The sequence below is a fragment of the Heterodontus francisci genome, chromosome 3, assembly GCF_036365525.1.
Source record: "Heterodontus francisci isolate sHetFra1 chromosome 3, sHetFra1.hap1, whole genome shotgun sequence".
NCBI lineage: Eukaryota > Metazoa > Chordata > Chondrichthyes > Heterodontiformes > Heterodontidae > Heterodontus > Heterodontus francisci.
In genome coordinates this window covers 18879785-18904757 of record NC_090373.1, presented here as the reverse complement: position 1 = coordinate 18904757, position 24973 = coordinate 18879785, and the positions used below count along the sequence as shown (strand labels likewise).

Sequence of the window (24973 nt, the reverse complement as noted above, 5' to 3'; positions counted from 1 at the left end):
AATTTGCTTTGTATTTCTTTGAATTTGCAAATTTGGGGGATGATATAATCTGGGTGTTTAAAATGACAAACGGATAAAGTACAGAGAAACTATTTCCTGTAGAGGGGGAAATTTAGAACAAGGAAGCATAATTTTAAAATTAGTTAGGCCCTTTAAGAGTGAAATTAAGAGGCACTTTTTCACAAGGTAACGGAAATGTGAAACTCTCTTTCCAAAAAGGCTGTGTATGCTGGAACAGTTGGAATTTCCAACACTGATGTCAACAGATTTTTGTTGGGTAAGGGTATCAAAGGATATATCAAAGCCAGATGAATTGAGTTGTAATACAGATCAGCCATGATCACAGTGAATGCCAGAAAAGACTTGAGGACTGAATGGCCTACACCCATTCCAATGTTTCTAATTGTTTTTGATCTTATGAAAAAGTGTGCTTTGTACAATAAAGTATGTGGCATGTTCAGATTTGCATATTGCTCCTGAACTGAAGAAACAAGTTTTAAATAACTCAACAGCTGCAACCATTGAAGCTCATTTCATCAAGTTATGGAAAATATTTATTTATTACATACTGTTCACTAGTTCAACTCATTGAGATTTCTTTTCCCATTTTTCATTCCAGTTCACCCTTTTATATTTCAGAAACTAATGACAGACATAGCCATTGTGGTTTTTTTAATCCCATATTTCACAAAATCATTAGATTTTTAAACTTCTGCCTTTCCTGTCACACGATACGACAGAGTTAGGAACACGCAACTAAGCTGCATTTTAGTCTATATATCTGGAAAAGATCTAATAAATTCTGAGTGACAAGGGGCTTTCAGATAAATGGAATGAAACAAATCATCCACTCTACATACAGGTTTTGCTAACATTATAGGAAAAATATTGAACTTGGACACCAGTTATGAGTTCATTAAAGTGATGAAACAGTAGAAATACTGATATCAGCTAAGCGCTTATGAAAACAATGAGAAAGGAAAGGATTTTGCTATGTGGTGCAATTTTGGGTGAAAATGGAATCATTAGCTGTGATGTAAATGGAATATACTTCACACTATAAAAGACTATGCAATGATTTTCATTTCTATCAGTGAGATGACTCATTTATGAGTTACGGACATCACCACTGGTAGGATATATCAGGGTATATCCCACATTTGTCAGCTTGTATTTCATTTATGTAATCCATTCTACGAGGTAGCTGAAATTAGAGATATATTCACATTTTAGTTTTAAATAGGAATTAAATTGAATTGTCAAATGGTTGTGGTGATGTTGTAAAAGTTTTTTCTACCATAATGTCAGCTTTTCTCAGTTGTTGTGCCATTTTCACAAAACATAAAAACAGTTTCACACCAGCGCAATTATAGTGTGGTATAAAAACAGTTACCATGCACAGCTTAATGGTATATGATGTTTATGATCAGTGACCCTTCTTCAGAACTAGCAGATATTAGAAATGTGAAGGGTTTTAAGCAAGTAAAGCAGGTGTGGGGCAAGAGATAACAAAGGAGAAGGTGTAGATATGACAAGGTCACAGAGAATAACTGACTAGAAGGTCATGGAGCAAAGGCAAACAATATGTTAATGGTGTGTTGAAAGACAAAGCATTAGTACAGATAGGGTGTTAATGGACTGAAAACTGAACAGCCACAAGCATGAAAAAAACTGTGGGTAGGCAAACTGAACAAACTTAAGATAAAAATAAAATAAACACAAAAAAAAGAAAAAACTAAAGATAAAAGTAAAATGGGGGCCCTTCATACTCTGAAATTATTGAACTCAATGTTCAGTCCGGCAGGCTGTAGTGTACCTAATTGGTAAATGAGGTGCTGTTCCTCGAGCTTGCGTTGATGTTCATTGGAACACTGCAGCAATCTCAGGACAGAGATGAGAGCAGGGGGAGTGTTGAAATGGCAAGCAACCGGAAGCTCGGGGTCATGCTTTCGGACTGAGCGGAGGTGTTCCGCAAAGAGGTCACCCAGTCTGCGTTTGGTCTCCCCAATGTAGAGGAGACCACATTATTAGCAGCGAATACAGTAATACTACGTTGAAAGAAGTACAAGTAGATTGCTGCTTCACCTGAAAGGAGTGTTTGGGGCCTGGGTTTATGAACAGAGAGGAGGTAAATGGGCAGGTATTACACCTCCTGCGATTGCAGGGGAAGGTGCCGTGGGAAGGGGATGAGGTGTTGGGGGTAATGAAGGAGTGGACCAGGGTGTCGCGGAGGTAGCGATCCCTTCCCCTGTCAGCATTCCGAAGGGATTGCTCCCACCTGCCTAGGAATGAGACGCATGAATTTTGTCATGAACATTAAGTTTAAACTGTTGCTGGAATGAAGAAAGGACTTGTTAAATAGATCAGCCGTGGCTAGAAAAGACATTTGCATATTAACAGACTGTGTTTGGAAGGATGAAGCAGCCGTTCCCTGACACATTCAACCCACAATGAACTTTTGATCACCAGATATTGAAGTTGGGGGAGCTCGCATTCCAGGTTGACTGCTAAGATGGCCGAATACACAAACGGACATGGTCAAACTAGCTAGTCACATACTAACCTGCTGGGCAACCTGAGTTTTTTGAATTTGTAGAAACAATTTGGAGAGAGTGTCATTTTGCTCCTGGACTGAGAAGATCACTCCTGTCTACTCCCATCTCTTTCTCACAAGCCTCTGAATCCACTGAAGACACATGAACCCCAAGAGAGAAAAGTCTCCTACCGCGAATAAAGTTTAAGAGGAATACTGGGCCCCAACGAAAAGCAAGATCTACCTACAATCAAGGACTCCACAGTGAGCTCGAAAAACCATAACAAAAACTCTTCAGATACTGCCTCAAACTTTTCCACTTTATTTTTCTTCTCTTTTCTGTCTCTATTTGCATGTGTGTATCATGTAGGCATGCTAGTGTGGGCGTGTCGTGTATCCGTGGGTGTTAACCGTATTAGAGGGTAAGTTTAATAAATTTCAACTTTTCTTCTTTAAACCTAAGAAAGCCTGTTTGTGCTGGTTTCTTTGCCTTATAATTGGAAAGCAGTGAAAAAGGCTTCACCAAGGGGGAGCTAAAAACAGTGTGTTTAAAAATTAAACCCTGTTACGGTAAGACCAGTTGAAGGCTGACAGGGACCCTCTGGACACCTTTCTCACCTGGTCATAACAGGGAATAATAATGGGAGTGACAGCAAGCCAGGACAGAAAAGAGAGTAGGAATAAACGGTTATTTTCAATTTGGCAAACTTACTAGTGTGATCTATATTGATGACTTAGTTGAAGGGATTAAGTGTTATGTATCCAAGTTTGCTGATGAAACTAGTTGGGAATGTAAGCTGCGAGAAGGGTACAATGAGTCTGCAAAAGGATTTAGATATGTTCAGTGAGTGTGTAAGAATGCTGCAGATGGAGTATAATGCTGGGAAATGTGAAGTTATTCACTTTGATAGGAAGAACAAAAAACAGATTCTTTTTTAATTTGGTGAGAAACTGTTAAGTGTTGGTATTTAAAGGTGTCCTTGTACACGAAACACAAAGTTAACATGTAGGTAACAGAAAGCAATTAGGAAGGCAAATGTTATGTAGAACTTTATTGCAAGGAGGTTGGAGTACAAAAGTAAGGAAGGCTTGCTGCAATTTTATAGGGTTTTGATGGGACCACACCCGGAGTACTGCGTACAGTTTTGATCTCTGTACCTAAGGAGGGATATACTTGTCTTAGAGGGGGTTTAACAAAGGTTCACTAGATTGATTCCTGAAATGAGAGGGTTGTCCTAAGAGGAGATTGAGTAGAATTAGGCTCTATTCTCTGGAGTTTAGAAGAATGAGAAATGATCTCATTGAAGTAGGTAAGATTCTGAGAGTAGATGCTGAGAGACTGTTACCCCTGGTTGGAGAGAGTCTGGAACAAGGGGAATAGTCTCAGGATAAGGGGTTGGCCATTTTGGACTGAGATGAGGAGAGATTTCTTCACTGAGGTTTGTGAATTTGAAATCCTCTGTCGCAGAGGGCTGTGGATGCTAAGTCATTGACTATATTCAAGGCTGAGATCGATCGATTTTTGGACCATAAAGGCGATATGGGGATTGGGCAGGAAAGTGGAGGTGAGGTTGAAGATCAGCCTTGATCTTATTGAAGTACAGAGTAGGCTTGAGGGGCCATATGGCCTACACCTGCTCCTATTTCCTATGTTCTCATGAGCAGTTACATTACATTATTTGTGAAGTGAAACTTGAGCAAAGATATCTTAGTCATAAAATGAAGTTGTAGCCTTGAAGTCACTTTTATGCATCTGCTACTTGACAAATATGAAAACAGCTTCACCAATTTTCAGCTAGTGGTTGGTATCATAGCAGATAGGCTTTGATATTGTTTAGATGTCTGATATCAGTGAAGAAGTGTTATTAATAATTGCAACATAATCATTAAGTAATGATCCACAGTTCATCATTTGCAATAATGGTATTCCTTTAGAAATGTTTTGGGAATGATTTTTAATATAGTTTTCCATTTGTACCAAATTCAGTACTTTTCACTTTATCTTCAAAAAAAAGTTTATAGCAAGAGCAAAATCATATGAAAACTGGTAATTCTAATTTTCATTATAGGGAAAGAGAAAGGGAATGGGGTTGATAGGATAGTTCTACCAAAGCAGGCATAGGCACCAGCAACTGAATGGCCTGCGCCTATGCTGTGTCATTTGATGATTCAGACTCTCAATGTAGGGAAGCATGCAATAAAACAAGGATGAGTAGTTAGGGCTGACACTTTGAATTCTGCATTAAGTACTTGACTTTTTATTTCACTAAATCAGCTTTTAGTTCTTCATGTCAAAATTAAAATGATCTAATATTACAGCCAGCATTTTAATTATTTATACTAGTGTTAATGGATATACACCAATTTACAAAGAAAATGTTTTGGGGTTTCTGAATTTACTCAAAAGCCAGGAACTCTATAACTATACTTCAGTTTAGTAAAAGCAAAATACTGCGGATGCTGGAAATCTGAAACAAAAACAAGAAATGCTGGAATCACTCAGCAGGTCTGGCAGCGTCTGTGGAAAGAGAAGCAGAGTTAACGTTTCGGGTCAGTGATCCTTCTTCGGAACTGACAAATATTAGAAAAGTCACAGATTATAAACAAGTGAGGTGGGGGTGGGGCAAGAGATAACAAAGGAGAAGGTGCAGATTGGACCAGGCCACAATAGCTGACCAAAAGGTCACGGAGCAAAGGCAAACAATATGTTAATGGTGTGTTGAAATACAAAGCATTAGTACAGATTAGGTGTGAATACACTGAATATTGAACAGCAGTAAGTGCAAACCTGAAAAAAACCTGAAAAAAACAGTGGGTAAGCAAACTGAACAAACTAAGATGAAATGAAATAAATGCAAAAAAAATTGTAAAAAATGTAAAAAAAGAATGTAAAAAAAAAAAAGGAAGAAAAAATAACTAAAAATGAAAGTAAAATGGGGGGCTGTCATGCTCTGAAATTATTGAACTCAATGTTCAGTCCGGCAGGCTGTAGTGTGCCTAATCGGTAGATGAGATGCTGTTCCTCGAGCTTGCGTTGATGTTCACTGGAACACTGCAGCAATCCCAGGACAGCATGAGAGCAGGGGGGTGTGTTGAAATGGCAAGCAACTGGAAGCTCAGGGTCCTGCTTGCGGACTGAGCGGAGATGTTCCGCAAAGCGGTCACCCAGTCTGCGCTTGGTCTCCCCAATGTAGAGGAGACCACACTGTGAGCAGAGAATACAGTATACTACATTGAAAGAAGTACAAGTAAATCGCTGCTTCACCTGAAAGGAGTGTTTGGGGCCTGGGATAGTGAGGAGAGAGGAGGTAAATGGGCAGGTATTACACCTCCTGCGATTGCAGGGGAAGGTGCCATGGGACGGGGACGAGGTGGTGGGGGTAATGGAGGAGTGGACCAGGGTGTCGCGGAGGGAACGATCCCTTCGGAATGCTGACAGGGGAAGGGAGGGGAAGATGCGACTGGTAGTGGCATCACGCTGGAGGTGGCGAAAATGGCGGAGGATGATCCTTTGGATATGGAGGCTGGTGGGATGAAAAGTGAGGACAAGGGGAACCCTGTCACGGTTCTGGGAGGGAGGGGAAGGGGTGAGGGTAGAGGTGCGGGGAATGGGTCGGACACGGTTGAGGGCCCTGTCAACCACAGTGGGGGGAAATCCTCGGTTGAGGAAAAAGGAGGTCATATCAGAAGCACCGTCATGGAAGGTAGCATCATCAGAGCAGATGCGTCGGAGACGGAGAAACTGGGATAATGGAATGGAGTCCTTACAGGAGGTAGGGTGTGAAGAAGTGTAGTCGAGGTAGCTGTGGGAGTCGGTGGGCTTATAATGGATATTAGTAGACAACCTATCCCCAGAGATGGAGACAGAGAAGTCAGGGAAGGGAAGTGTCAGAGATGGACCATGTAAAGGTGAGAGAAGGGTGGAAATTGGAAGCAAAGTTGATAAAGTTTTTTAGTTCGGTGCGGGAGCAGGAAATGGCACCGATACAGTCATCAATGTACCGGAAAAAGAGTTGGGGGAGGGGGCCTGAGTAGGACTGGAACAAAGAATGCTCGACATATCCCACAAAAAGACAGGCATAACTAGGACCCATGCGGGTACCCATAGCGACACCTTTTACTTGAAGGAAGTGCGTGGAGTTGAAGGAGAAGTTGTTCAATGTGAGAACAAGTTCAGCCAGGCGGAGGAGGGTGGTGGTGGATGGGGACTGGTTGGGCCTCTGTTCCAGGAAGAAGCGGAGAGCCCTCAAACCATCCTGGTGGGGGATGGAGGTGTAGAGAGATTGGACGTCCATAGTGAAGAGGAGGCGGTTGGGACCAGGAAACTGGAAATTGTCAAAATGACGTAGGGCGTCAGAAGAGTCACCAATCGCTCTACACCTCCATCCCCCACCAGGATGGTTTGAGGGCTCTCCGCTTCTTCCTGGAACAGAGGCCCAACCAGTCCCCATCCACCACCACCCTCCTCCGCCTGGCTGAACTTGTTCTCACATTGAACAACTTCTCCTTCAACTCCACGCACTTCCTTCAAGTAAAAGGTGTCGCTATGGGTACCCGCATGGGTCCTCGTTATGCCTGTCTTTTTGTGGGATATGTCGAGCATTCTTTGTTCCAGTCCTACTCAGGCCCCCTCCCCCAACTCTTTTTCCGGTACATTGATGACTGTATCGGTGCCGTTTCCTGCTCCCGCACCGAACTAAAAAACTTTATCAACTTTGCTTCCAATTTCCACCCTTCTCTCACCTTTATATGGTCCATCTCTGACACTTCCCTTCCCTTCCTCGACTTCTCTGTCTCCATCTCTGGGGATAGGTTGTCTACTAATATCCATTATAAGCCCACCGACTCCCACAGCTACCTCGACTACACTTCTTCACACCCTACCTCCTGTAAGGACTCCATTCCATTCTCCCAGTTTCTCCGTCTCCGACGCATCTGCTCTGATGATGCTACCTTCCATGACGGTGCTTCTGATATGACCTCCTTTTTCCTCAACCGAGGATTTCCCCCCACTGTGGTTGACAGGGCCCTCAACCGTGTCCGACCCATTCCCCGCACCTCTACCCTCACCCCTTCCCCTCCCTCCCAGAACCGTGACAGGGTTCCCCTTGTCCTCACTTTTCATCCCACCAGCCTCCATATCCAAAGGATCATCCTCCGCCATTTTCGCCACCTCCAGCGTGATGCCACTACCAGTCGCATCTTCCCCTCCCTTCCCCTGTCAGCATTCCGAAGGGATCGTTCCCTCCGCGACACCCTGGTCCACTCCTCCATTACCCCCACCACCTCGTCCCCGTCCCATGGCACCTTCCCCTGCAATCGCAGGAGGTGTAATACCTGCCCATTTACCTCCTCTCTCCTCACTATCCCAGCCCCCAAACACTCCTTTCAGGTGAAGCAGCGATTTACTTGTACTTCTTTCAATGTAGTATACTGTATTCTCTGCTCACAGTGTGGTCTCCTCTACATTGGGGAGACCAAGCGCAGACTGGGTGACCGCTTTGCGGAACATCTCCGCTCAGTCCGCAAGCAGGACCCTGAGCTTCCAGTTGCTTGCCATTTCAACACACCCCCCTGCTCTCATGCTCACATCTCTGTCCTGGGATTGCTGCAGTGTTCCAGTGAACATCAACGCAAGCTCGAGGAACAGCATCTCATCTACCGATTAGGCACACTACAGCCTGCCGGACTGAACATTGAGTTCAATAATTTCAGAGCATGACAGCCCCCCATTTTACTTTCATTTTTAGTTATTTTTTTTTTTACATTTTTTAGAACATTTTTTACAATCTTTTTTTGCATTTATTTCATTTCATCTTAGTTTGTTCAGTTTGCTTACCCACTGTTTTTTTCAGGTTTGCACTTGCTGCTGTTCAATATTCAGTGTATTCACACCTAATCTGTACTAATGCTTTGTCTTTCAACACACCATTAACATATTGTTTGCCTTTGCTCCGTGACCTTTTGGTCAGCTATTGTGGCCTGGTCCAATCTGCACCTTCTCCTTTGTTATCTCTTGCCCCACCCCCACCTCACTTGCTTATAATCTGTGACTTTTCTAATATTTGTCAGTTCCGAAGAAGGGTCACTGACCCGAAACGTTAACTCTGCTTCTCTTTCCACAGACGCTGCCAGACCTGCTGAGTGATTCCAGCATTTCTTGTTTTTGCTTCAGTTTAGTAATATCACCACTATGTTATAAAACTCATACTTGAGCAAAAAGTATCTAACATCTGGTTAGGAACAGTATTGAAAATTCAAAGAATTAAGTACCAGAGTACACGTTCAGATAGCATTGATTTTCTGCTGTTTGGAACACAATGATTCTTGAACTGTAGGGGCCTTGAAAATGTCAGCGTTTCTCATGTATGGTGCAAAATTAGCTATGTTCTGGGGACGTTTTGTTGGGGTGCAGAGAATAATTTACAGAACCTTTCCTCGGGAGATGAAATGGGCAGGGAAAGTCCATGACAGAATAGATCGTACATCTTCCCTGGAAGAAGTGAACTTGATTGGCTCAGTGGCATTTCTTATTCAGTATTTCCTTGTGTTCTTCTTTAGCTAATTCTAGGAAGCATTGGGGTATATAAATTACCAGCCTAATTTTGTAATTCAACAAATTACAGTGCAGTATGTTGTACTCAGTACTCCTACACAATGTAGTATCAGATTTGCATCCACCTTGAGTGACTTACCGCAAATCTTGTTGCATAGTTTAAAAATAGGGGTATTTTTAAAAAAAGAAAGCTGTAAGCAGAATACTTTTTAAAAACTACAGACTTCCCTAGTTTTACTGAAAAATATGATAATGAATCACTATTTTTAACAGTGCCAAATTTCTTGCTTCCAACAAGGGAGTAGATTTCAGTGCCACTATACCACAAGTTTCTACTGCAGCAAGGTAGGGTGAAGGGTTAGCAATTAAAAATAGTATCCCAGGTTGCATTTGGCTAATGATGTAGGAGATACAGTGGCTTCACCCTGTTAAAGGAGAGAAAAAGGTTTTAAGGTTGTGAATGCAATTAAGTGCTGTTTGGGATATGGCTATACATATTTCAAGGTCCCTAGTTAACCTCCACCCAATACCCTTAACTAAGCACAACAGAAGTGTTAATTGTATAGCTCTTAATTTTAGAGGATGAAGAGTATGCTACTGCCTAGGGTGTCCAAGGAAGGAAAGGAACGAGGTACTGTGCTACCTTGTTTGCCTTGGTCAGGTCATTGAACTGTTCTGCATTTCTAGAGGTCAGAGAATTGGCACTCTGTTCCACTTCCTTCCAAGTGGCATGAGACACCTTTCTTTCAGGCCTCCTTCCATGGAGACCCAGTAATCTGTCTAAACTCTGTTAAGTTTCCTCAAGGAGAGTTTGGCAATGACGCTCAGTGGAATTGAGAGCTGTTACTTTTTCCTTCCTTGCAATGTCTTTGTCTCTTTGGCCGTCTGCCAGGATTTCCAGTGGAAGACTTTGTTGAAAGATTGAGCAAGACCACGCGAACTGTCCAATGCAGCTAACTGACAGTGAATACAGTAATCCAGAAATGTTTAAATGTGCCTGCTGCTATAATCTCTTTGGCTTTTTAGAGGTTGCATTCTAATATCCAAGCTTCCATAGCAGAGCCATCAGCAGAGCAGGGCTGTACAGGATTTGGGAAAAAATTGACTATCCACCAAAGCTGCTCAGTCTCATTCATTCCTTCCATGATGACATGCACTGTACAGTTTGATGGCTGCACTTCCGACAGTTTCGGAGTGAAGAATGGCGTGAAACAGGGTCGTGTCCGAGGCCCCACTATGTTTGGCATCTCCTTCTCCATGCTCCTGACCTTCGCCTTCCCTGCAGATATGGAAGGAGTCTACTTGCAGACTAGGTCAGACGGCAAGCTCTACAATTTATAAAGGCTGAAAGCAAAGAGAAAAATGCATCACGTTCTCATGAGAGAACTCCTGCACTGGTGATGCTGCACTAGTCGTTCACGTGGGAACTCAGCTACAAAGTGTCATGGACTATCTCTCCTATGTCTGTAACTTGTTCTCTACAATAAGCATCAAGAAAACCGTGTTTATGGGACAAGGTGTTGAAGGTCTGCCCCGATCACACTAAATAACGCCCCAATTGAAGTTGTTAGCAACTTCTGCTACCTTGGGTCCACGTTGACAAACAATCTGTCCCTTGTTGCAGAGCTCGATACGCGCATAAGGAAAGCAGCTAACATCTTTGGCCAGCTTGCGAAACAAGCATGGGATAACACCAAGCTGACCCTTAGGACCAAGCTGATGGTTTATAAGGCCTGTGTTCTCAGCACCTTGCTGTATGGCTGTGAAACATAGGCCACTTACAGCTACCAGGAAAAGAAGCTCAATAACTTCCATCTTCGCTGTCTGCAGTGCATTATGGGTATATCCTGGCAGGACAAAATCACAAATATGGCAGTCCTCTCAAAGGCAGAACTCCCAAGTGTGTTGGCACTAACCAAACAGAGGCAGCTTCGGTGGATCGAACACGTCTGCAGGATGGAAGATAGTTACATACCCAAGGATCTTCTGTATGATGAGGTAGCTAGAGTCAGACAACCAGTGGGACACCCAAAGCTCCACTTCAAGGATGCTTGCAAGCGTGACATGAAGGCTCTAAATGTCAACTGGTGCATTTGGGAGTCATTAGCTGGCAAAAGAGGGAAGAGGGAAATGGCAACACGTCCTCTATACTGGTGTGCACTAGCACGATGACCAGTTGCTACAGCAGCTTGGCAACTGGCGCCAATGTCAAAAACAGCAATGCACAGCATCACTTGGCAACTTCATGTGCAGCACTTGTGGCAGAACCTGCCTCTCAAGGATTGGCCTTCACAGCCATCAACAAAGGTGCACTAAGAGAAGACACCCCACCTAAATGGATTGTTTGCTGCGTGTCCATCATCTTTCGTAGATGGAAGGATGCCAACCAACGTAGCAGAATATTCCAGTATTTCCCAGATTTGTGCTGAAGTTCTCAATTAATCCTCATTTGATATGAAATGAGTTGGCCCTGAAAATTCTGGCGTGTCAGTGTCAGCAGTACCCCAATGTATTGGCATAAATTTGATATAAGAATGCCAGTTGTAAAAGTCACAATGTGAGTATAAGAAAATTGAGTCTGAACCTTTGTATGCAGATTTTAACAGTTTACATTTATGGTTCTAGGTATTTTCAAGTTTTCTCTTTGATACACTTAACTGGTTTTCACATGCTTTCTGAAACCACCATAGTCTTTTCTGAAGTGTGTTTTTGGAGGTGTTTGATTTTCTTATCAGATGCTACGTGGTTTCAAAGAAGAACAAAGAAAATTACAGCACAGGAACAGGCCCTTCGGCCCTCCAAGCCTGCGCCGATCCAGATCCTCTATCTAAACATGTCGCCTATTTTCTAAGGGTCTGTATCTCTTTGCTTCCTGCCCATTCATGTATCTGTCTAGATACATCTTAAAAGACGCTATCGTGCCCGCGTCTACCACCTCCGCTGGCAACGTGTTCCAGGCACCCACCACCCTCTGCGTAAAGAACTTTCCACGCATATCCCCCCTAAACTTTTCCCCTCTCACTTTGAACTCGTGACCCCCTAGTAATTGAATCCCCCACTCTGGGAAAAAGCTTCTTGCTATCCACCCTGTCTATACCTCTCATGATTTTGTACACCTCAATCAGGTCCCCCCTCAACCTCCGTCTTTCTAATGAAAATAATCCTAATCTACTCAACCTCTCTTTATAGCTAGCGCCCTCCATACCAGGCAACATCCTGGTGAACTTCCCCTGCACCCTCTCCAAAGCATCTACACCCTTTTGGTAATGTGGTGACCAGAACTGCACGCAGTATTCCAAATGTGGCCGAACCAAAGTCTTATACAACTGTAACATGACCTGCCAACCCTTGTACTCAATACCCCGTCCGATGAAGGAAAGCATGCCGTATGCCTTCTTGACCACTCTATTGACCTGCGTTGCCACCTTCAGGGAACAATGGACCTGAACACCCAAATCTCTCTGTACATCAATTTTCCCCAGGACTTTTCCATTTACTGTATAATTCACTCTTGAATTGGATCTTCCAAAATGCATCACCTCGCATTTGCCCTGATTGAACTCCATCTGCCATTTCTCTGCCCAACTCTCCAATCTATCTATATTCTGCTGTATTCTCTGACATTCCCCTTCACTATCTGCTACTCCAGCAATCTTAGTGTCGTCTGCAAACTTGCTAATCAGACCACCTATGCTTTCCTCCAATTTTTTGGGTGTTTCAATTTTAGTTCACTGACACAAATGCCATATACTTTGTTGCACATGCAGATTTTCACAAATGATAAGTAGATAACAGCGAACTGTTCAACAGGTTGTTGGGCATGTTACTTCATTTAGTGGCTGCAAGAGTAGGAAAGAAGCTGGAAATTCTGCGGCAAGTGACTCACTTCCTGACTCCTCAAAGCCTGTCATCTGTCTACCAGGAACAAGTCAGGAGTATGATGGAATACTCTCCACTTGCCTGGATGAGTGTCGCTCCAACAACACTCAAGAAGCTCGACACCATCCAGGACAAAGCAGCCCGCTTGATCAACACCCCATCCACCGCCGGCACACAGTGAAAGCAGTATGTACCATCTACAAGATGCACTGCAGCAACTCTCCAAGGCTCCTTTGACAGTACTTTCCAAAGCTGCAACCTCTACCACCTAGAAGGACAAGGGCAGCAGACGCATGGAAACACCACCACCTGCACGTTCCCCCTCCAAGCTACACATCATTCTGACTTGGAACTATATTGCTGTTCCTTCGCTGTCAAAAACCTGGAACTCTCTTTCTAACAGCATTGTGGGTGTACCTACACCAGATGGACTGCAGCGGTTCAAGAAGGTGGTGCACCACCACCTTCTCAAGGGCAATTAGGGATGGGCAACAAATGCTGCTTTGCCAGCGACACTCATCCCATGAAAGAATAAAAAAAGTCTTGTAATCTCTTGTTTATCTCTACAAAGGTGTAATTTGCTTTCATTGTTGAATTGGCAACAGCTCTGGCAGTATCAGACATTGAGATCCCTCTTCCCCACCTCTCCCAGCCTATTAATCCAGTATCCTCTTGATTGAATTATGTCAGTACAGTTCCTGTGTTCTAAACCAGGTAATAACTTGTCATAAACTTGTGTTTGTGTGATGCACATGTTCTGCTGACACACATTAGATAATGTACCATCAGGGCAATTTGAATTTTTGAAACAATAGCAAAATATTGCTGATGCTAGAAATCTGAAATAAAAACAGCAAATGCTAGAAATACTCAGCAGGTCTGGCAGCTTCTGTGAAGCTTAAAACCTGTTGCATCTCTAACTTTTTCCAGTTCTGACAAAAGGCCATTGACCTGAAAGGCAACTCTATTTATTTCTCCACAGTTTCTGTCAGACCTACTGAGTATTTCCAAAGTTTTCTGTTTTTATTACATTTTTGAAAAGTTGGTGTTGGTAAGACCAGATACAGTGGAAAGTATCTGGAATAAATTTAAATGTGCTTGCACAAGAGTAAATGCTTCCTAGCCACTCAATAAACATCAATGTTAGATTGGTGATTAGCCAAGTCATTATTGGCTACATACAGTGTCTAGATGTATATTTTTGCAAAGAGACTTCATGTTTTCTTTTGTTCTTTGACGGTATTGCTGTCATTTGTTCATTTGCAGTAAGCAGTTATAAATTCACAGAGGTATTAAATTGTTTCTATGTGGCAGTAATTTGAAAAGATATATATTTAAAGAGCTGTTTCAAAATCATGACGAGTCCAGACAGAGTAGATAGAGAGAAATTGTTCCCATTGGCAGAAGGCTCAAGAACCAGAGGACATCGATTTAAGGTGATTGACAAAAGAACCAACAGCGACATGAGCAAAAACATTTTTATGCAGTATGTGCTTAGAATCTGGAATGCACTACCTGAGAGTGTGGTGGAGGCAGTTACAATTGGGGCTTTGAATGAAGAGAAGAAATTTGCAGGACTACAAGAAAAGGGCAGGGGAGTGGGACTAGCTCAGTTGCTCTTGTAGAGAGCCAGCCTCCTTCTGTGCTGTAACCATTCTATGATCCTGTGGTGAGTAATAACTTGAAATAAAGTAAATACTGTCAAACTTTGGGTATGTATATAAATAAATACCTACATACATGCCTACACAATCAATATGAGAATTATTTCAGTCTTTAGCATTGTCAATATGACAGCTGTAATTGAAATTATGGCAAATATGCTGAAAGAAATTCCCTGTATTTATAGGATAATTAAATAGTATCTTGTTCACACTATTTACATTAACTATATACTGAATGCTGCACTTGACTGCCATACAGTAAGTGACCATTTACAACTACCAATAAGTTTTATATTTTACTATTTTAATAGTGATTTCAGCAGACAATGAAAACATCAGTTACCTCCCTGGAATGAAAACCTAAGGTGCAGTGTGTTATCCAATGTAGTAGACCAAGTTGCAGACTTTTAATGTTTTAATTAATGTTCATTTTATTCATGCTTTTAACAGGAGATCTGTGTGATTCGTTTCTGCCCAGTAACTGAGGAAGATCAGATAACATACACCTCACTGTATGCATACTTCAACAGCAGGCAGCGTTATGGTGTTGTAGCCAACAATGTAAAGCAGGTTAAGGACATGTACCTTATTCCATTGGGTGCCTTGGAAAAAGTTCCTTATCGGCTGTTACCATTTGATGGACCTGGTGAGTTTATACAGCAGCTAATGTATTTTTTTGACTGTTTTGTAGAACGCTAACAAAGTAAAGGTTTGCTAAGTGTGTTCCTAATTCATGACTTCAGGATGTAGCATTGGTTACTATAAGGAACTTAGTATAGATTTCTGGTAATTAATCTTTTTTCTCTATTTTTCTATATTTAACATCATAGTGTATTGAACTGGTATGACCAATCAAATCCATCATAATGTGATTCCACCACCAGCAATCTTCTAATTAAAAAGTGTTTACATTTTTATAGTCAAGTAGGATATCTTGCGAGCCAGCCATTATTTTGAAATTGGAACGGCCAGGTAAATGGGAGTTGAGCTGTTGGCCGTGGCTCAGTTGGTAGCACTTGCCTCTAAGCCAGAAGGTTGTGGGTTCAAGACCCATTCTAGGACTTGAGCACAGAAATCTAAGCAGGCATCCCAATGCAGTGCATTGGAAGTGCTGCACTGTTGGAGATAAGGGGCTGAAATTTGAGTGCGCTACAGTTTGTGGCGGCATGCATCCCGCGTGGATGAGCCGGCCCGAAGCACTCCCGATATTACATGCGGGGGCTCATTTAAATGGAGGGGTGCAAGCCTTTGGGAAAAATTTTAATATTTAAAGTGATATTGTGCAGCATTGCTTTTAAAAAAATTAAATAAATACTGGAGGCCCTTTTCCCTACCTCTTTTCCCCCATCCCCCCACCCCCCCCACCAGTGTTTGTTTTCGGGGCAATATCAACAAAATGATCTTTATTCCCAACCCGAACTTTCCCCCCTAACCTCATCACTTTTGCCCTTCAACCCCATCCCCACAGCCAATAAAAAGTGTTTCTTCCGCTCCCCCCCCCCCCCCCCCGGCTCTGATAATTTTAGTCCTTCCCCTTCCCCACCAGTGTCTGGCCTCGGAACTCCAAATGGAGTTCCGAAGGCACATGAGATGTGGCTGGCGGCCGTAAAATCAGCATGGGATGGCACCGGGACCAGGTAGGTTTATTTGCATCATCTTTTAATTGATTTTAATATTTAGATGAAGGCCCCACTGCCAAGTGTTGGGGGGGCCGCACCGAGGCCTCGCTGCCACCGGTAAAACACGGTGGGGCCTTCTCAGCAGCGTGGGTCGTGGCGGGCCTCTCCCGCAAGTATTCTATGTGCACCCCCCTGCCACGACCCCTGACGTTGAGGCGCCAGATGTTAAACCAAGGCCCTGTGTTCCCGATCAGGTAGACATGAAAGATCTCATGGCACAATTTCGAAAAAGAGTGAGGGAGTTACTTCCGGTGTCTTGGTCAATGTTCATCCCTCAACCAACATCACAGTAATAGATTTTCTGTTCATTAGCACATTGCTGTACATGGGAGCTTGCTGTGCATGTATTGGCTGCCCCAATTCCTACATTACAACAGTGACTACACTTCAAAAGTACTTCATTAGCTGTATAGCACTTTGGGACATACAGTGGTTGTGAAAGGCACTATATACATGCAAGTCTTTTTTTTGATGTGCACGTATAACCTGACTTTTAGCCAGCACACAGTATAAAGGCAAACCTGATAAGCTCACTATTGCATCTCTTCTTCCAACTGATCTGGAGGGAGGCTGCGCTTGCCTGAGGTGTAACCTTAATTAAAAGTAATTTTGGAAAATAATACAACCACAGAAGGGAAGACAGCATGTTCTCTGGATTATTAGTTCAGGCCTTTGGAATACTCGTCCAGTAACATAACCACTGCGCTATTGTGCTTATACCAATTTTGAAGTCCTTCATTTGAAAAACAATTGACTTCAGATGCTGCTAGCTGAAATACAGATTATTTGGAATTAGAAGTAAGAAATACTCTGTAAACAAGTTACCTACCAATTGCTGATGGATGTCTCCAAAGTGAAGTGCAAGCTCATTCAGATTCACTTTTTATTTTGCTTACATCTCTACATTGGAATGTGTTTCTGTGTTAAGGGCACATCTTGTTTACATATTAAAATTAAAGCTCAATTACAATATAGTAAATAGTTGAAGTAGTAAATATAATAGTGCTGAATTTGTGCCATAGCTTTGGACATGCAGTATAAAAAGTGTAACCATAGCAACAATGGTTCGTTTCCCAAAAAAAGACACTACCTTTATTGCCCAGGAGTAGCACAGCTATACATAACTTTCATTGTAGTGATGTTTTTATATTTCTAGTGCACATTTTAATACAAAATGCGTGACTCTGAAGTCATCAATGGTTCTACCTACTTAATGTATCTTGTCACTTGAGTTAATTCCATCAGTCATACAGAATTATACAGTTAGTTTCATTAACTTCAATTTTGTTTGTGAGTAAATTCAGTATCATTTTAAAGTAATGACCAGTCATTCATTATTATTGACAGGACTCGAAGTCGTTCGCCAGAATCTTCTCCTTGGGTTAATAATTCGACAAAGGGTGAAGAGATTATTCAGTGCTTCGCCTTCTGAAGAAGTGTCTGAAACAGAGAAGCTGCCTAATAGTTTGCCTCAAGAGAAGAAAAGCAAACCAGCGTATGTGGAAGATGAAGGTGAAGATGATGATGATGATGAAGAAAACCAATTCTTTAATTCCTTCACTTCTGTGTTGCCTAAATTTAGAAGCAAGCCCAAGCATTCATCACCAGTTGAGCCTCAGATTTTGAAAACGCCTCCTTCATCGCCAGCAGAGCCTATTCCTATCCTATCTACAAAACCATTGAGATTTCTTCCTGGTGTTTTGGTTGGTTGGGAAAACCAATCCACATCTCTTGAATTATCCAACAGACCACTGGATGATATTCTTCAGAGTTTGTTGGGAGATGTAGAGAAAGAAGCTGAACAGAAGTCTGTCTCTAGCACCGGACCTGACTTAGGAGAACCTCTAGTTAGTAAAAAAGATACAAAAATGTCACCGCCTGAAGAAACAAGTGAAGATCAAGAGAATGCTAAAGATGTCTTGCATGATCTTCCAGAGGAAAATGAGAAGGCTGATAATGTCTTTGAGGATGTCAAAGATGCAGAAACTTCAAAGGCAACTGGGTTCCTTACAACTCTTACGCTAAAAGACAAGCCACCAGATGTTTCAACTGAAGCTTTTCTTTCAAGTCTTGCAGCTCTAAAATCACAACCAAATCAGAAAGAAGAACATGAGAAACTTCGGCATCACTATAAGGTAAAAAAGGTGAAAATGGAAAGCTCAAAAGAGCAAAAAGAAGTTTCAGGTAGTCCATCATCTCAGCCTCTGAACCCTAAGATTGAGTTATCTTCACCTGAGCCTACTAGCAATGCTGAAGAGATAGATTCTACGCAAGAAGCTCTTGCAAAAGTCTCTCAGGTTGTCAATGTAAGCAGAGACCCGAGACAAGCGGCTGTTCGAAAACAGCAAGGTATTTCTGTAATAGGCAAGCCTGTGGAGGACACCACAGATGATCAGTACTTGGATAACAGAAAAGATAAAAGTGAAGATGAGAGCTTAAACATGAAGGATGCAGAGGAGGTTGTTAAGAAACCCTTAGAAACTGAAAAAGGAGAAACAACTACCAAGCAAGTTCCTAAAGACGCAGTTAATACTCAAAATCAGCAATCCATTAAACAGGTGCAAGGACCAACACCTTGTATTACAGAGGTTTCTCGGTCAGTCTTTCACAGTATCTCAAATCCAGTACCAGAACCTGCAGGTTCTTTGCATGAAGGAGAAACGCATTCTGATACAGAAATGCAGGAAACACACACTATTGAGACTGTACAGTCAATCCGAAGAGAAATTGCCCCATTACCTTCGTTCCATGGGCCACGTGCTGGTTCACATTTTGAATTCTCTTCAAATGCTGTACCTACACAGAATCAAACTCATGTGTCAGCAGTCTCCACACCATTGCCAAGTGGTGGCCCTTCAGGTAGCCCAGTACCAAGTGGAAACATCTTCCCTCCACCAATACCTCAGCTGCACAATTTTTCCCAAGTTCAAGGTCACCCTTCTGGTTTTCCATTTCAACGAGGTCTGCCTACTGCAAATTTCCAACCACCAGGTAATTTGATGCCTTCGTTCATGCCAGTCCGGCCTCCGCCACTTCCTCCACCACCATTTAGCCTTCAAAGTGATCCTCATTTGCGGTTTCATTCCCCAGATCTTGGTGCAACACATGCCTTAGGTCCAAACCAAATGTTGCCTTGGCTACCACCAATTCCCTGTCCACCGCAACACCACTTGGGTCTTATGCACCTTGCACATGGGCAAGTAATGCCACCTTTCACCTCTGACCATCCAATTGATGTCAACAGATATGTACCAAATTCAGGAACATCACATTTTCAACCTATCAAAGATAACCATAGACAAGAAAGAAAACATTGTGATCTTTGGAATAGATATAGCCAACGTTCAGAACATAATTTTAGCAAGGAGCGTGGCAGTCACCACAGACATAGGTTTTATAGTGATTCTTATCATCGAAGAAAAGATAGGCACAAAGAAAGAGAGAGGGACAAATACTGGGACCGAGATTCAGAACGTGATAGGGACAAATATAAAGACAGAGACCGTGATAAAGGGAGAGACAGAGAGAAGAGAAGTCGCCATGAGGAAAGGCATAGAGATAAAGATCGGGACCGATATCGGGAAAGAGAAAGGAGCCATGATGATGCGGACTCGAGAAGAGAAAGAAGCAAAGAAAGAGAAAAGGGTAAATCTGAAAATGAAGATCACGATAGTGACAAAGATAGAGGAAAGGGAAGGAACAAAGACAAGCATAGAGAGAAGGTCCAGGAAAGAGAAAAGGATGTGGACCGGGATAAACACCACAGGGAAAAAGACCATGATAAAAGGGACCACAGTGACAGAAGCAAAAGCAAGAGGAGAAAGAGTTCTCCAGAGTCTACTGCTGACTAACTTGTCAGTACAGAACCAAAAATGCTAATTTGTGAACTTTGTCCTGATAATTTGAAGCAGAAATAAATGGTATATCTGTACTCGTCAACTAGGATGCCAGTTCATGTTGCAATGTTATGATGACATGATTTCACTTGTGTGTTTTCTTGTACAACATACAGTATTTACAACCATGTCTTGCTGCTCTTAAATACTAATTAACAATACAAGATACTGGTAGTATAACTTTTTAAGTAGTTTTATTACTTCTGATTATTAGCCAAACAGAGAGTTCTAGCATGAGCTACTACACATGTCAAAACTGAAAAGTTTAAAAACTACAGCTCTTGCTGTTTCTGTTGTATGGATTCTTTCCTAAAATAATGCACGCTTTCTAGGCAATTTGCAGTGGCACACACTTATGAATAATTATACATAGATATCATGTTCTTATTCGAACCAGTTGTGGTTGTACATTTCTGAGGTTTTATGTTGTACTTCTATTTCAATCTATTAATTCCAGTTGCAAGAGTTGGCTGTTAACTATTGCACTGTTTTGATGCTTAAACAGGCAATCACTACAATGTAAGTGTTGTATTAAAGTTTTAGATAAAGAGTGCATTGAGAATAAAACTATACATCCAACTATATTTTGTAAAATTGTCACCTTGTTACTTGGCTATTATCTTTGTTGCTTCAACATTGTAGACTATTGCTTGTATACTACCTTTTTCTGTTATTATTCATCAATCTTTTTACTGATGAATCTGTGTAAATATTTTAAATGATGTTTTCATTGTAAATGATTATAAAAATGGATTTTCTTCACATTATAGTTGTGTTCTGGTTTCAATGTAGCATATCCCTAAATGGGTTTTTTCTAGAATAAACTATATGATATAGCTAACTTGGGGCTGGGGGAGAGCTTCTGTCGGGTTGTGGGGTAAGTACATTGTTGGGCAGTATGAAGGAACTTTATCCCATATCTTAATTAATGCTATAACTAGGTGCTTAGTGGGAAAGTACTTAATTTCTCACAATAAGAATAACATGGTAAAGTTAAGAAAAACAAACAAGGTAAGGATTAGGTTATGAGTGCCAAAGTAGAGCTGGCATTTATTTTAAACCTTTGACTTTCTCTTACAATCTGGCATTAACTTTAACCTTTTGAGCTCCTCTCCCCAAGGGCCACCAGTAAGAAACATCCCTTCCGGAATTTGATACATAAAAATGCATCACACGGGGACCCTTGTTAACTTTTGACTGTTCGCTGTTGAACTGTTTGGAAACGTCTTTAAAGGCAATTTTCAGGCAATGAAAATTCCTTTTGCTTAAAACAAAAAGCTCATCTCCATCTTCAAAATATTTAATTACTACCTGGTTTCAAAATCGAAGGGCATTGGAAGCATAAATTACCACATTGACAGGGTCAGTACACGGTTAAATAGCAGCCCTAACTTAATATGGTTTAATTTGGTTTTGCAGTGTGAATGCAGCAATTTCTTGACACTCATGGAGGTTGACAACAAGCTTCATTTTTTCCATAGGCGACTTATGGCATATCCCTTTTTTGCTACAAGTTGCTAGATTTTGTACACTCTAATTTCAGTGTGCGCATTTGTCTTGCTGTTAGTTTGCCCACAAATTCTGACCCAGTAGATGCTTTCTTCCCAAATCTTGTCTTCCTCTGCTTCTCCCTTAAAACATATAATGTCTTTAACATAATAAGATGGCCCAAGGCACTTCACAGGAGGGTTATCAAAATTGGACACTGAGTTGAATGAGATATTAGGATAGGTGACGAAAAGCTTGGTCAAAGAGGTAGATTTAAGGACTATATTAAAGAAGGAGATTTAGAGAGGGAATTCCAGAGTTTAGAGCCGAGGCAGCTGAAGGCATGGTCACCAATGGTGGAGCAATTAAAATCAGATTACAGAGGGGTGAGGCCATGGAAGTATTGAAAACAAAGATAAGAATTTTAAAATTGAGGTGTTGTCAGTCCAGGAGCCAACGTAGTGAGTGAGCACAGGGATGATGGGTGTGTGGAATTTGGTACAAGTTAGCGTACAGGCAGTAAAGTTTTGGATAGAGGGCATATGTTTGGATGATGCTGTCGAGGGCCAGCATGCAGATGAGAAATAGAAGGGGCCCAAGGATAGACCCTTGGGGGACTCCGGAGGTAATGGTGTGGGAGTGGGAAGAGAAGCCATTGGAGGTGATTCACTGGCTACTACTGGATTGTTAAGAATGGAACCAGTCGAGGGCAGTGCCACACAGCTGGACGACGGAGAGGTGTTGGAGGATGATGTGGTTAATTGTGTCAAAGACTGCAGACAGGTCATGAAGGATGAGGGATAGTTTACATTTGCCACAGTCACATAGGGTGTCATTTATGACTTTGATCAGGATTCCATACCATAATAATCCTCTGTTTAGAGAAATTTCTCCCAACCCTCTCCTCACTCATAAAGTTTAGCTGATTGCTCCTGGTCACTGACTCCCCAACCAAAGGAAATACTCCGTCCTTATTCACTGTATCAAAACTGAGCACTATTTTAAAATCTTCTGTTAAATTCACTCTTGGCCTTCTCTGGAAAGTTTAAATAGACCCAGTATTTCGAGTCTCTGTTGACTATTGTTTCTCAACTCCCAATCCTGGTCAAACTATGCTGTACACTTTCCATAGGCCTTTCGGCCCAAACAGTCCATACCAGCATTCATACTTCACTTGAACCTCCTTCCCATCCTTACTCATGTAACTCTCTGTATAACCCTCTATTCCCTTCTCCATTACAATGCTTAAGTAGCCTTTTAAATGCATAAGGGATTGGCTTCCAACAATGCAGCACCCCCTCAGTACGATAGTGCTGTCAGCTTGGATTCTGTGTTCAAGTGTCTGGAGTGCGACTTGAACACACAACCTACTGATTCAAAGGTGAGAGTGTTACCCATTTGTTTTCCACAAATTTCTCAATACTTCCTTACCATTTATGATGTGGAAATATTCTGATGGTCTTTTTATGGCCTTATCTACCTGTACACCTACTTTGAGAATTATGCCTAGGTTTCTAAAGAAAACCACGATTCTCTGTTCATCTACACCCCATTTTCCTTTTTTTTCCACCTAAAGTGTATTACCTCACACTTATCCACATTAAATTGCATCTGAAAACTGTCAGCCCATTCCACAAACCTGCATTTACCTTCTCTTTTACCATTCTCCTTACTCTTGTGTCGTCAGCAAACTTTGAGATTTGATTCAACACCCAAATCCAAATCATCTATATATGCCAAGAACAAAAGTGGATCCAAACACTGCCCCTGGCATACAAGATACCTATAATAAATTCTTTTAAATCTGAAGCAAAATACTGTGGATGCTGAAAATCTGATGTACAAACAGAAAATGCTGGAAATACTCAACAGGTTAGGCAGCAGCTATGGAGAGAGCAACAGATTATTTCAGGTCGATTAACTGTTTCTCTCCCCACAGATGCTGTCTGACCTGAGTATTTCCAGCATTTTCTGTTTATATTTCTATTAAATATGTTCTGGCTGTCTTTAATAAACCTTTGTATTCTTAAATGGTTTCTCATTCTATCTTGAATTCTGGATTCTTCAGAGTTTGCCACAACTGACATTAGATTATCTGGGTTATCTTTCTTGTACAAAGTGTTGCATCTAAGCTTATCCTGAACCAAATTCTGCCTTATCCTTTCCCTCCACAATATAATTGTTTCAAAGTCTGTAGTCTTGCTCGTATTAAACCATAGACTTTATAGCACAAAAGGAGGCCATTTAGCCCATCGCTCCAATAATGGTGCTGTCCCCTGTGATCCAATTTACTTACCTTTTCCTGTATGCTTTTATATTCTTACTTTTCAAATACTTATTCAAGTAATATTAGAGTCTCTGATGTAACAATCAATGCTGGATCTGTGAGCTGAGAAAATATGCAGTGTATCAAATTTCAAACTTTGATATGTTCTTAGCCAGGCTAATTTAGATGAAATATTCAAGCTGGTTTTAGACTCATGTCCGAGACAGTTATTTCAAAGTGAAAGTTATAACTTTTACGACTAATTCTTACTATTAGGGGTACTTCAGTTGTGAAATGGTTGCCATTTTATGCTCCAGCTAAACAGGCTAATTATTTCTTAATATCATACAGCATGACATTTAAGGAAAAATAGCCAATTAACAAATAACCAGGTGGTAGAGTTGGTATTCTAGAAAGATGCGATCAAATGAACTGAAACAAGCACTCATCACCCTCATGTGAAGTGTTATTAACTGATTAAAGTAGAATTTTATATTTCTCAATTTAATATGTAAAAAAACATGAAAATCTAGCTAGATGAAAAGGGCACCACAGCCCTTTCAGGCAGTTTGAGCTCCTGTAGCACCCACTGGACTTAATTCAGTTGTAGTTTGAAATCATTGATAACTGTCTTTTGTAAAACTTGAGTGTGTTAAGTATGTGTAAATGTTGATTCAAATATAGAATTTTGTCATTGCACATCCCTACTAAGAAATGTCTGGTAAAATGACACCATTATTATTCCCAGGTAACCATGTTTCATAGGCCAGATTTTACTGTAGCAGGGCATCTAAAAGCATCTGCCATTCGTTAGACTTGACCTTGCATGCTTAGGTTTGTAAATGTTTTGTGTGGCTAGTTGCTGAAAATGCAAGCTGCTAAGGTTGCAGTGAGAGAAATCAGGCATCTGGGACCTGATTGAACATGGAAGCAACTGTGCATCTCCTTAACCAATGGGTTTGAAGGATTGTGAAATAAACAGTGCAAGAACTGAGATGAATTCGATGTCAAA

At 41.5% G+C, this 24973-nt stretch overlaps 1 protein-coding gene across 4 annotated transcripts in view; it reads left to right on the top strand.

The window, feature by feature from the left end:
• Nucleotides 1-20789, top strand: part of phf3 (PHD finger protein 3) — a 170302-nt gene extending 149513 nt beyond the window's left edge. For all 4 annotated transcript variants that reach the window (XM_068020146.1, XM_068020145.1, XM_068020144.1 and 1 more), the window contains 2 exons: nucleotides 15083-15278; nucleotides 17659-20789. In XM_068020146.1, the coding sequence (XP_067876247.1) occupies nucleotides 15083-15278; nucleotides 17659-20162 (2700 nt within the window). In that variant the 3' untranslated portion in view covers nucleotides 20163-20789. The remainder of the gene's footprint in view (nucleotides 1-15082; nucleotides 15279-17658) is intronic.
• The last annotated feature ends 4184 nt before the right edge of the window (nucleotides 20790-24973 follow it).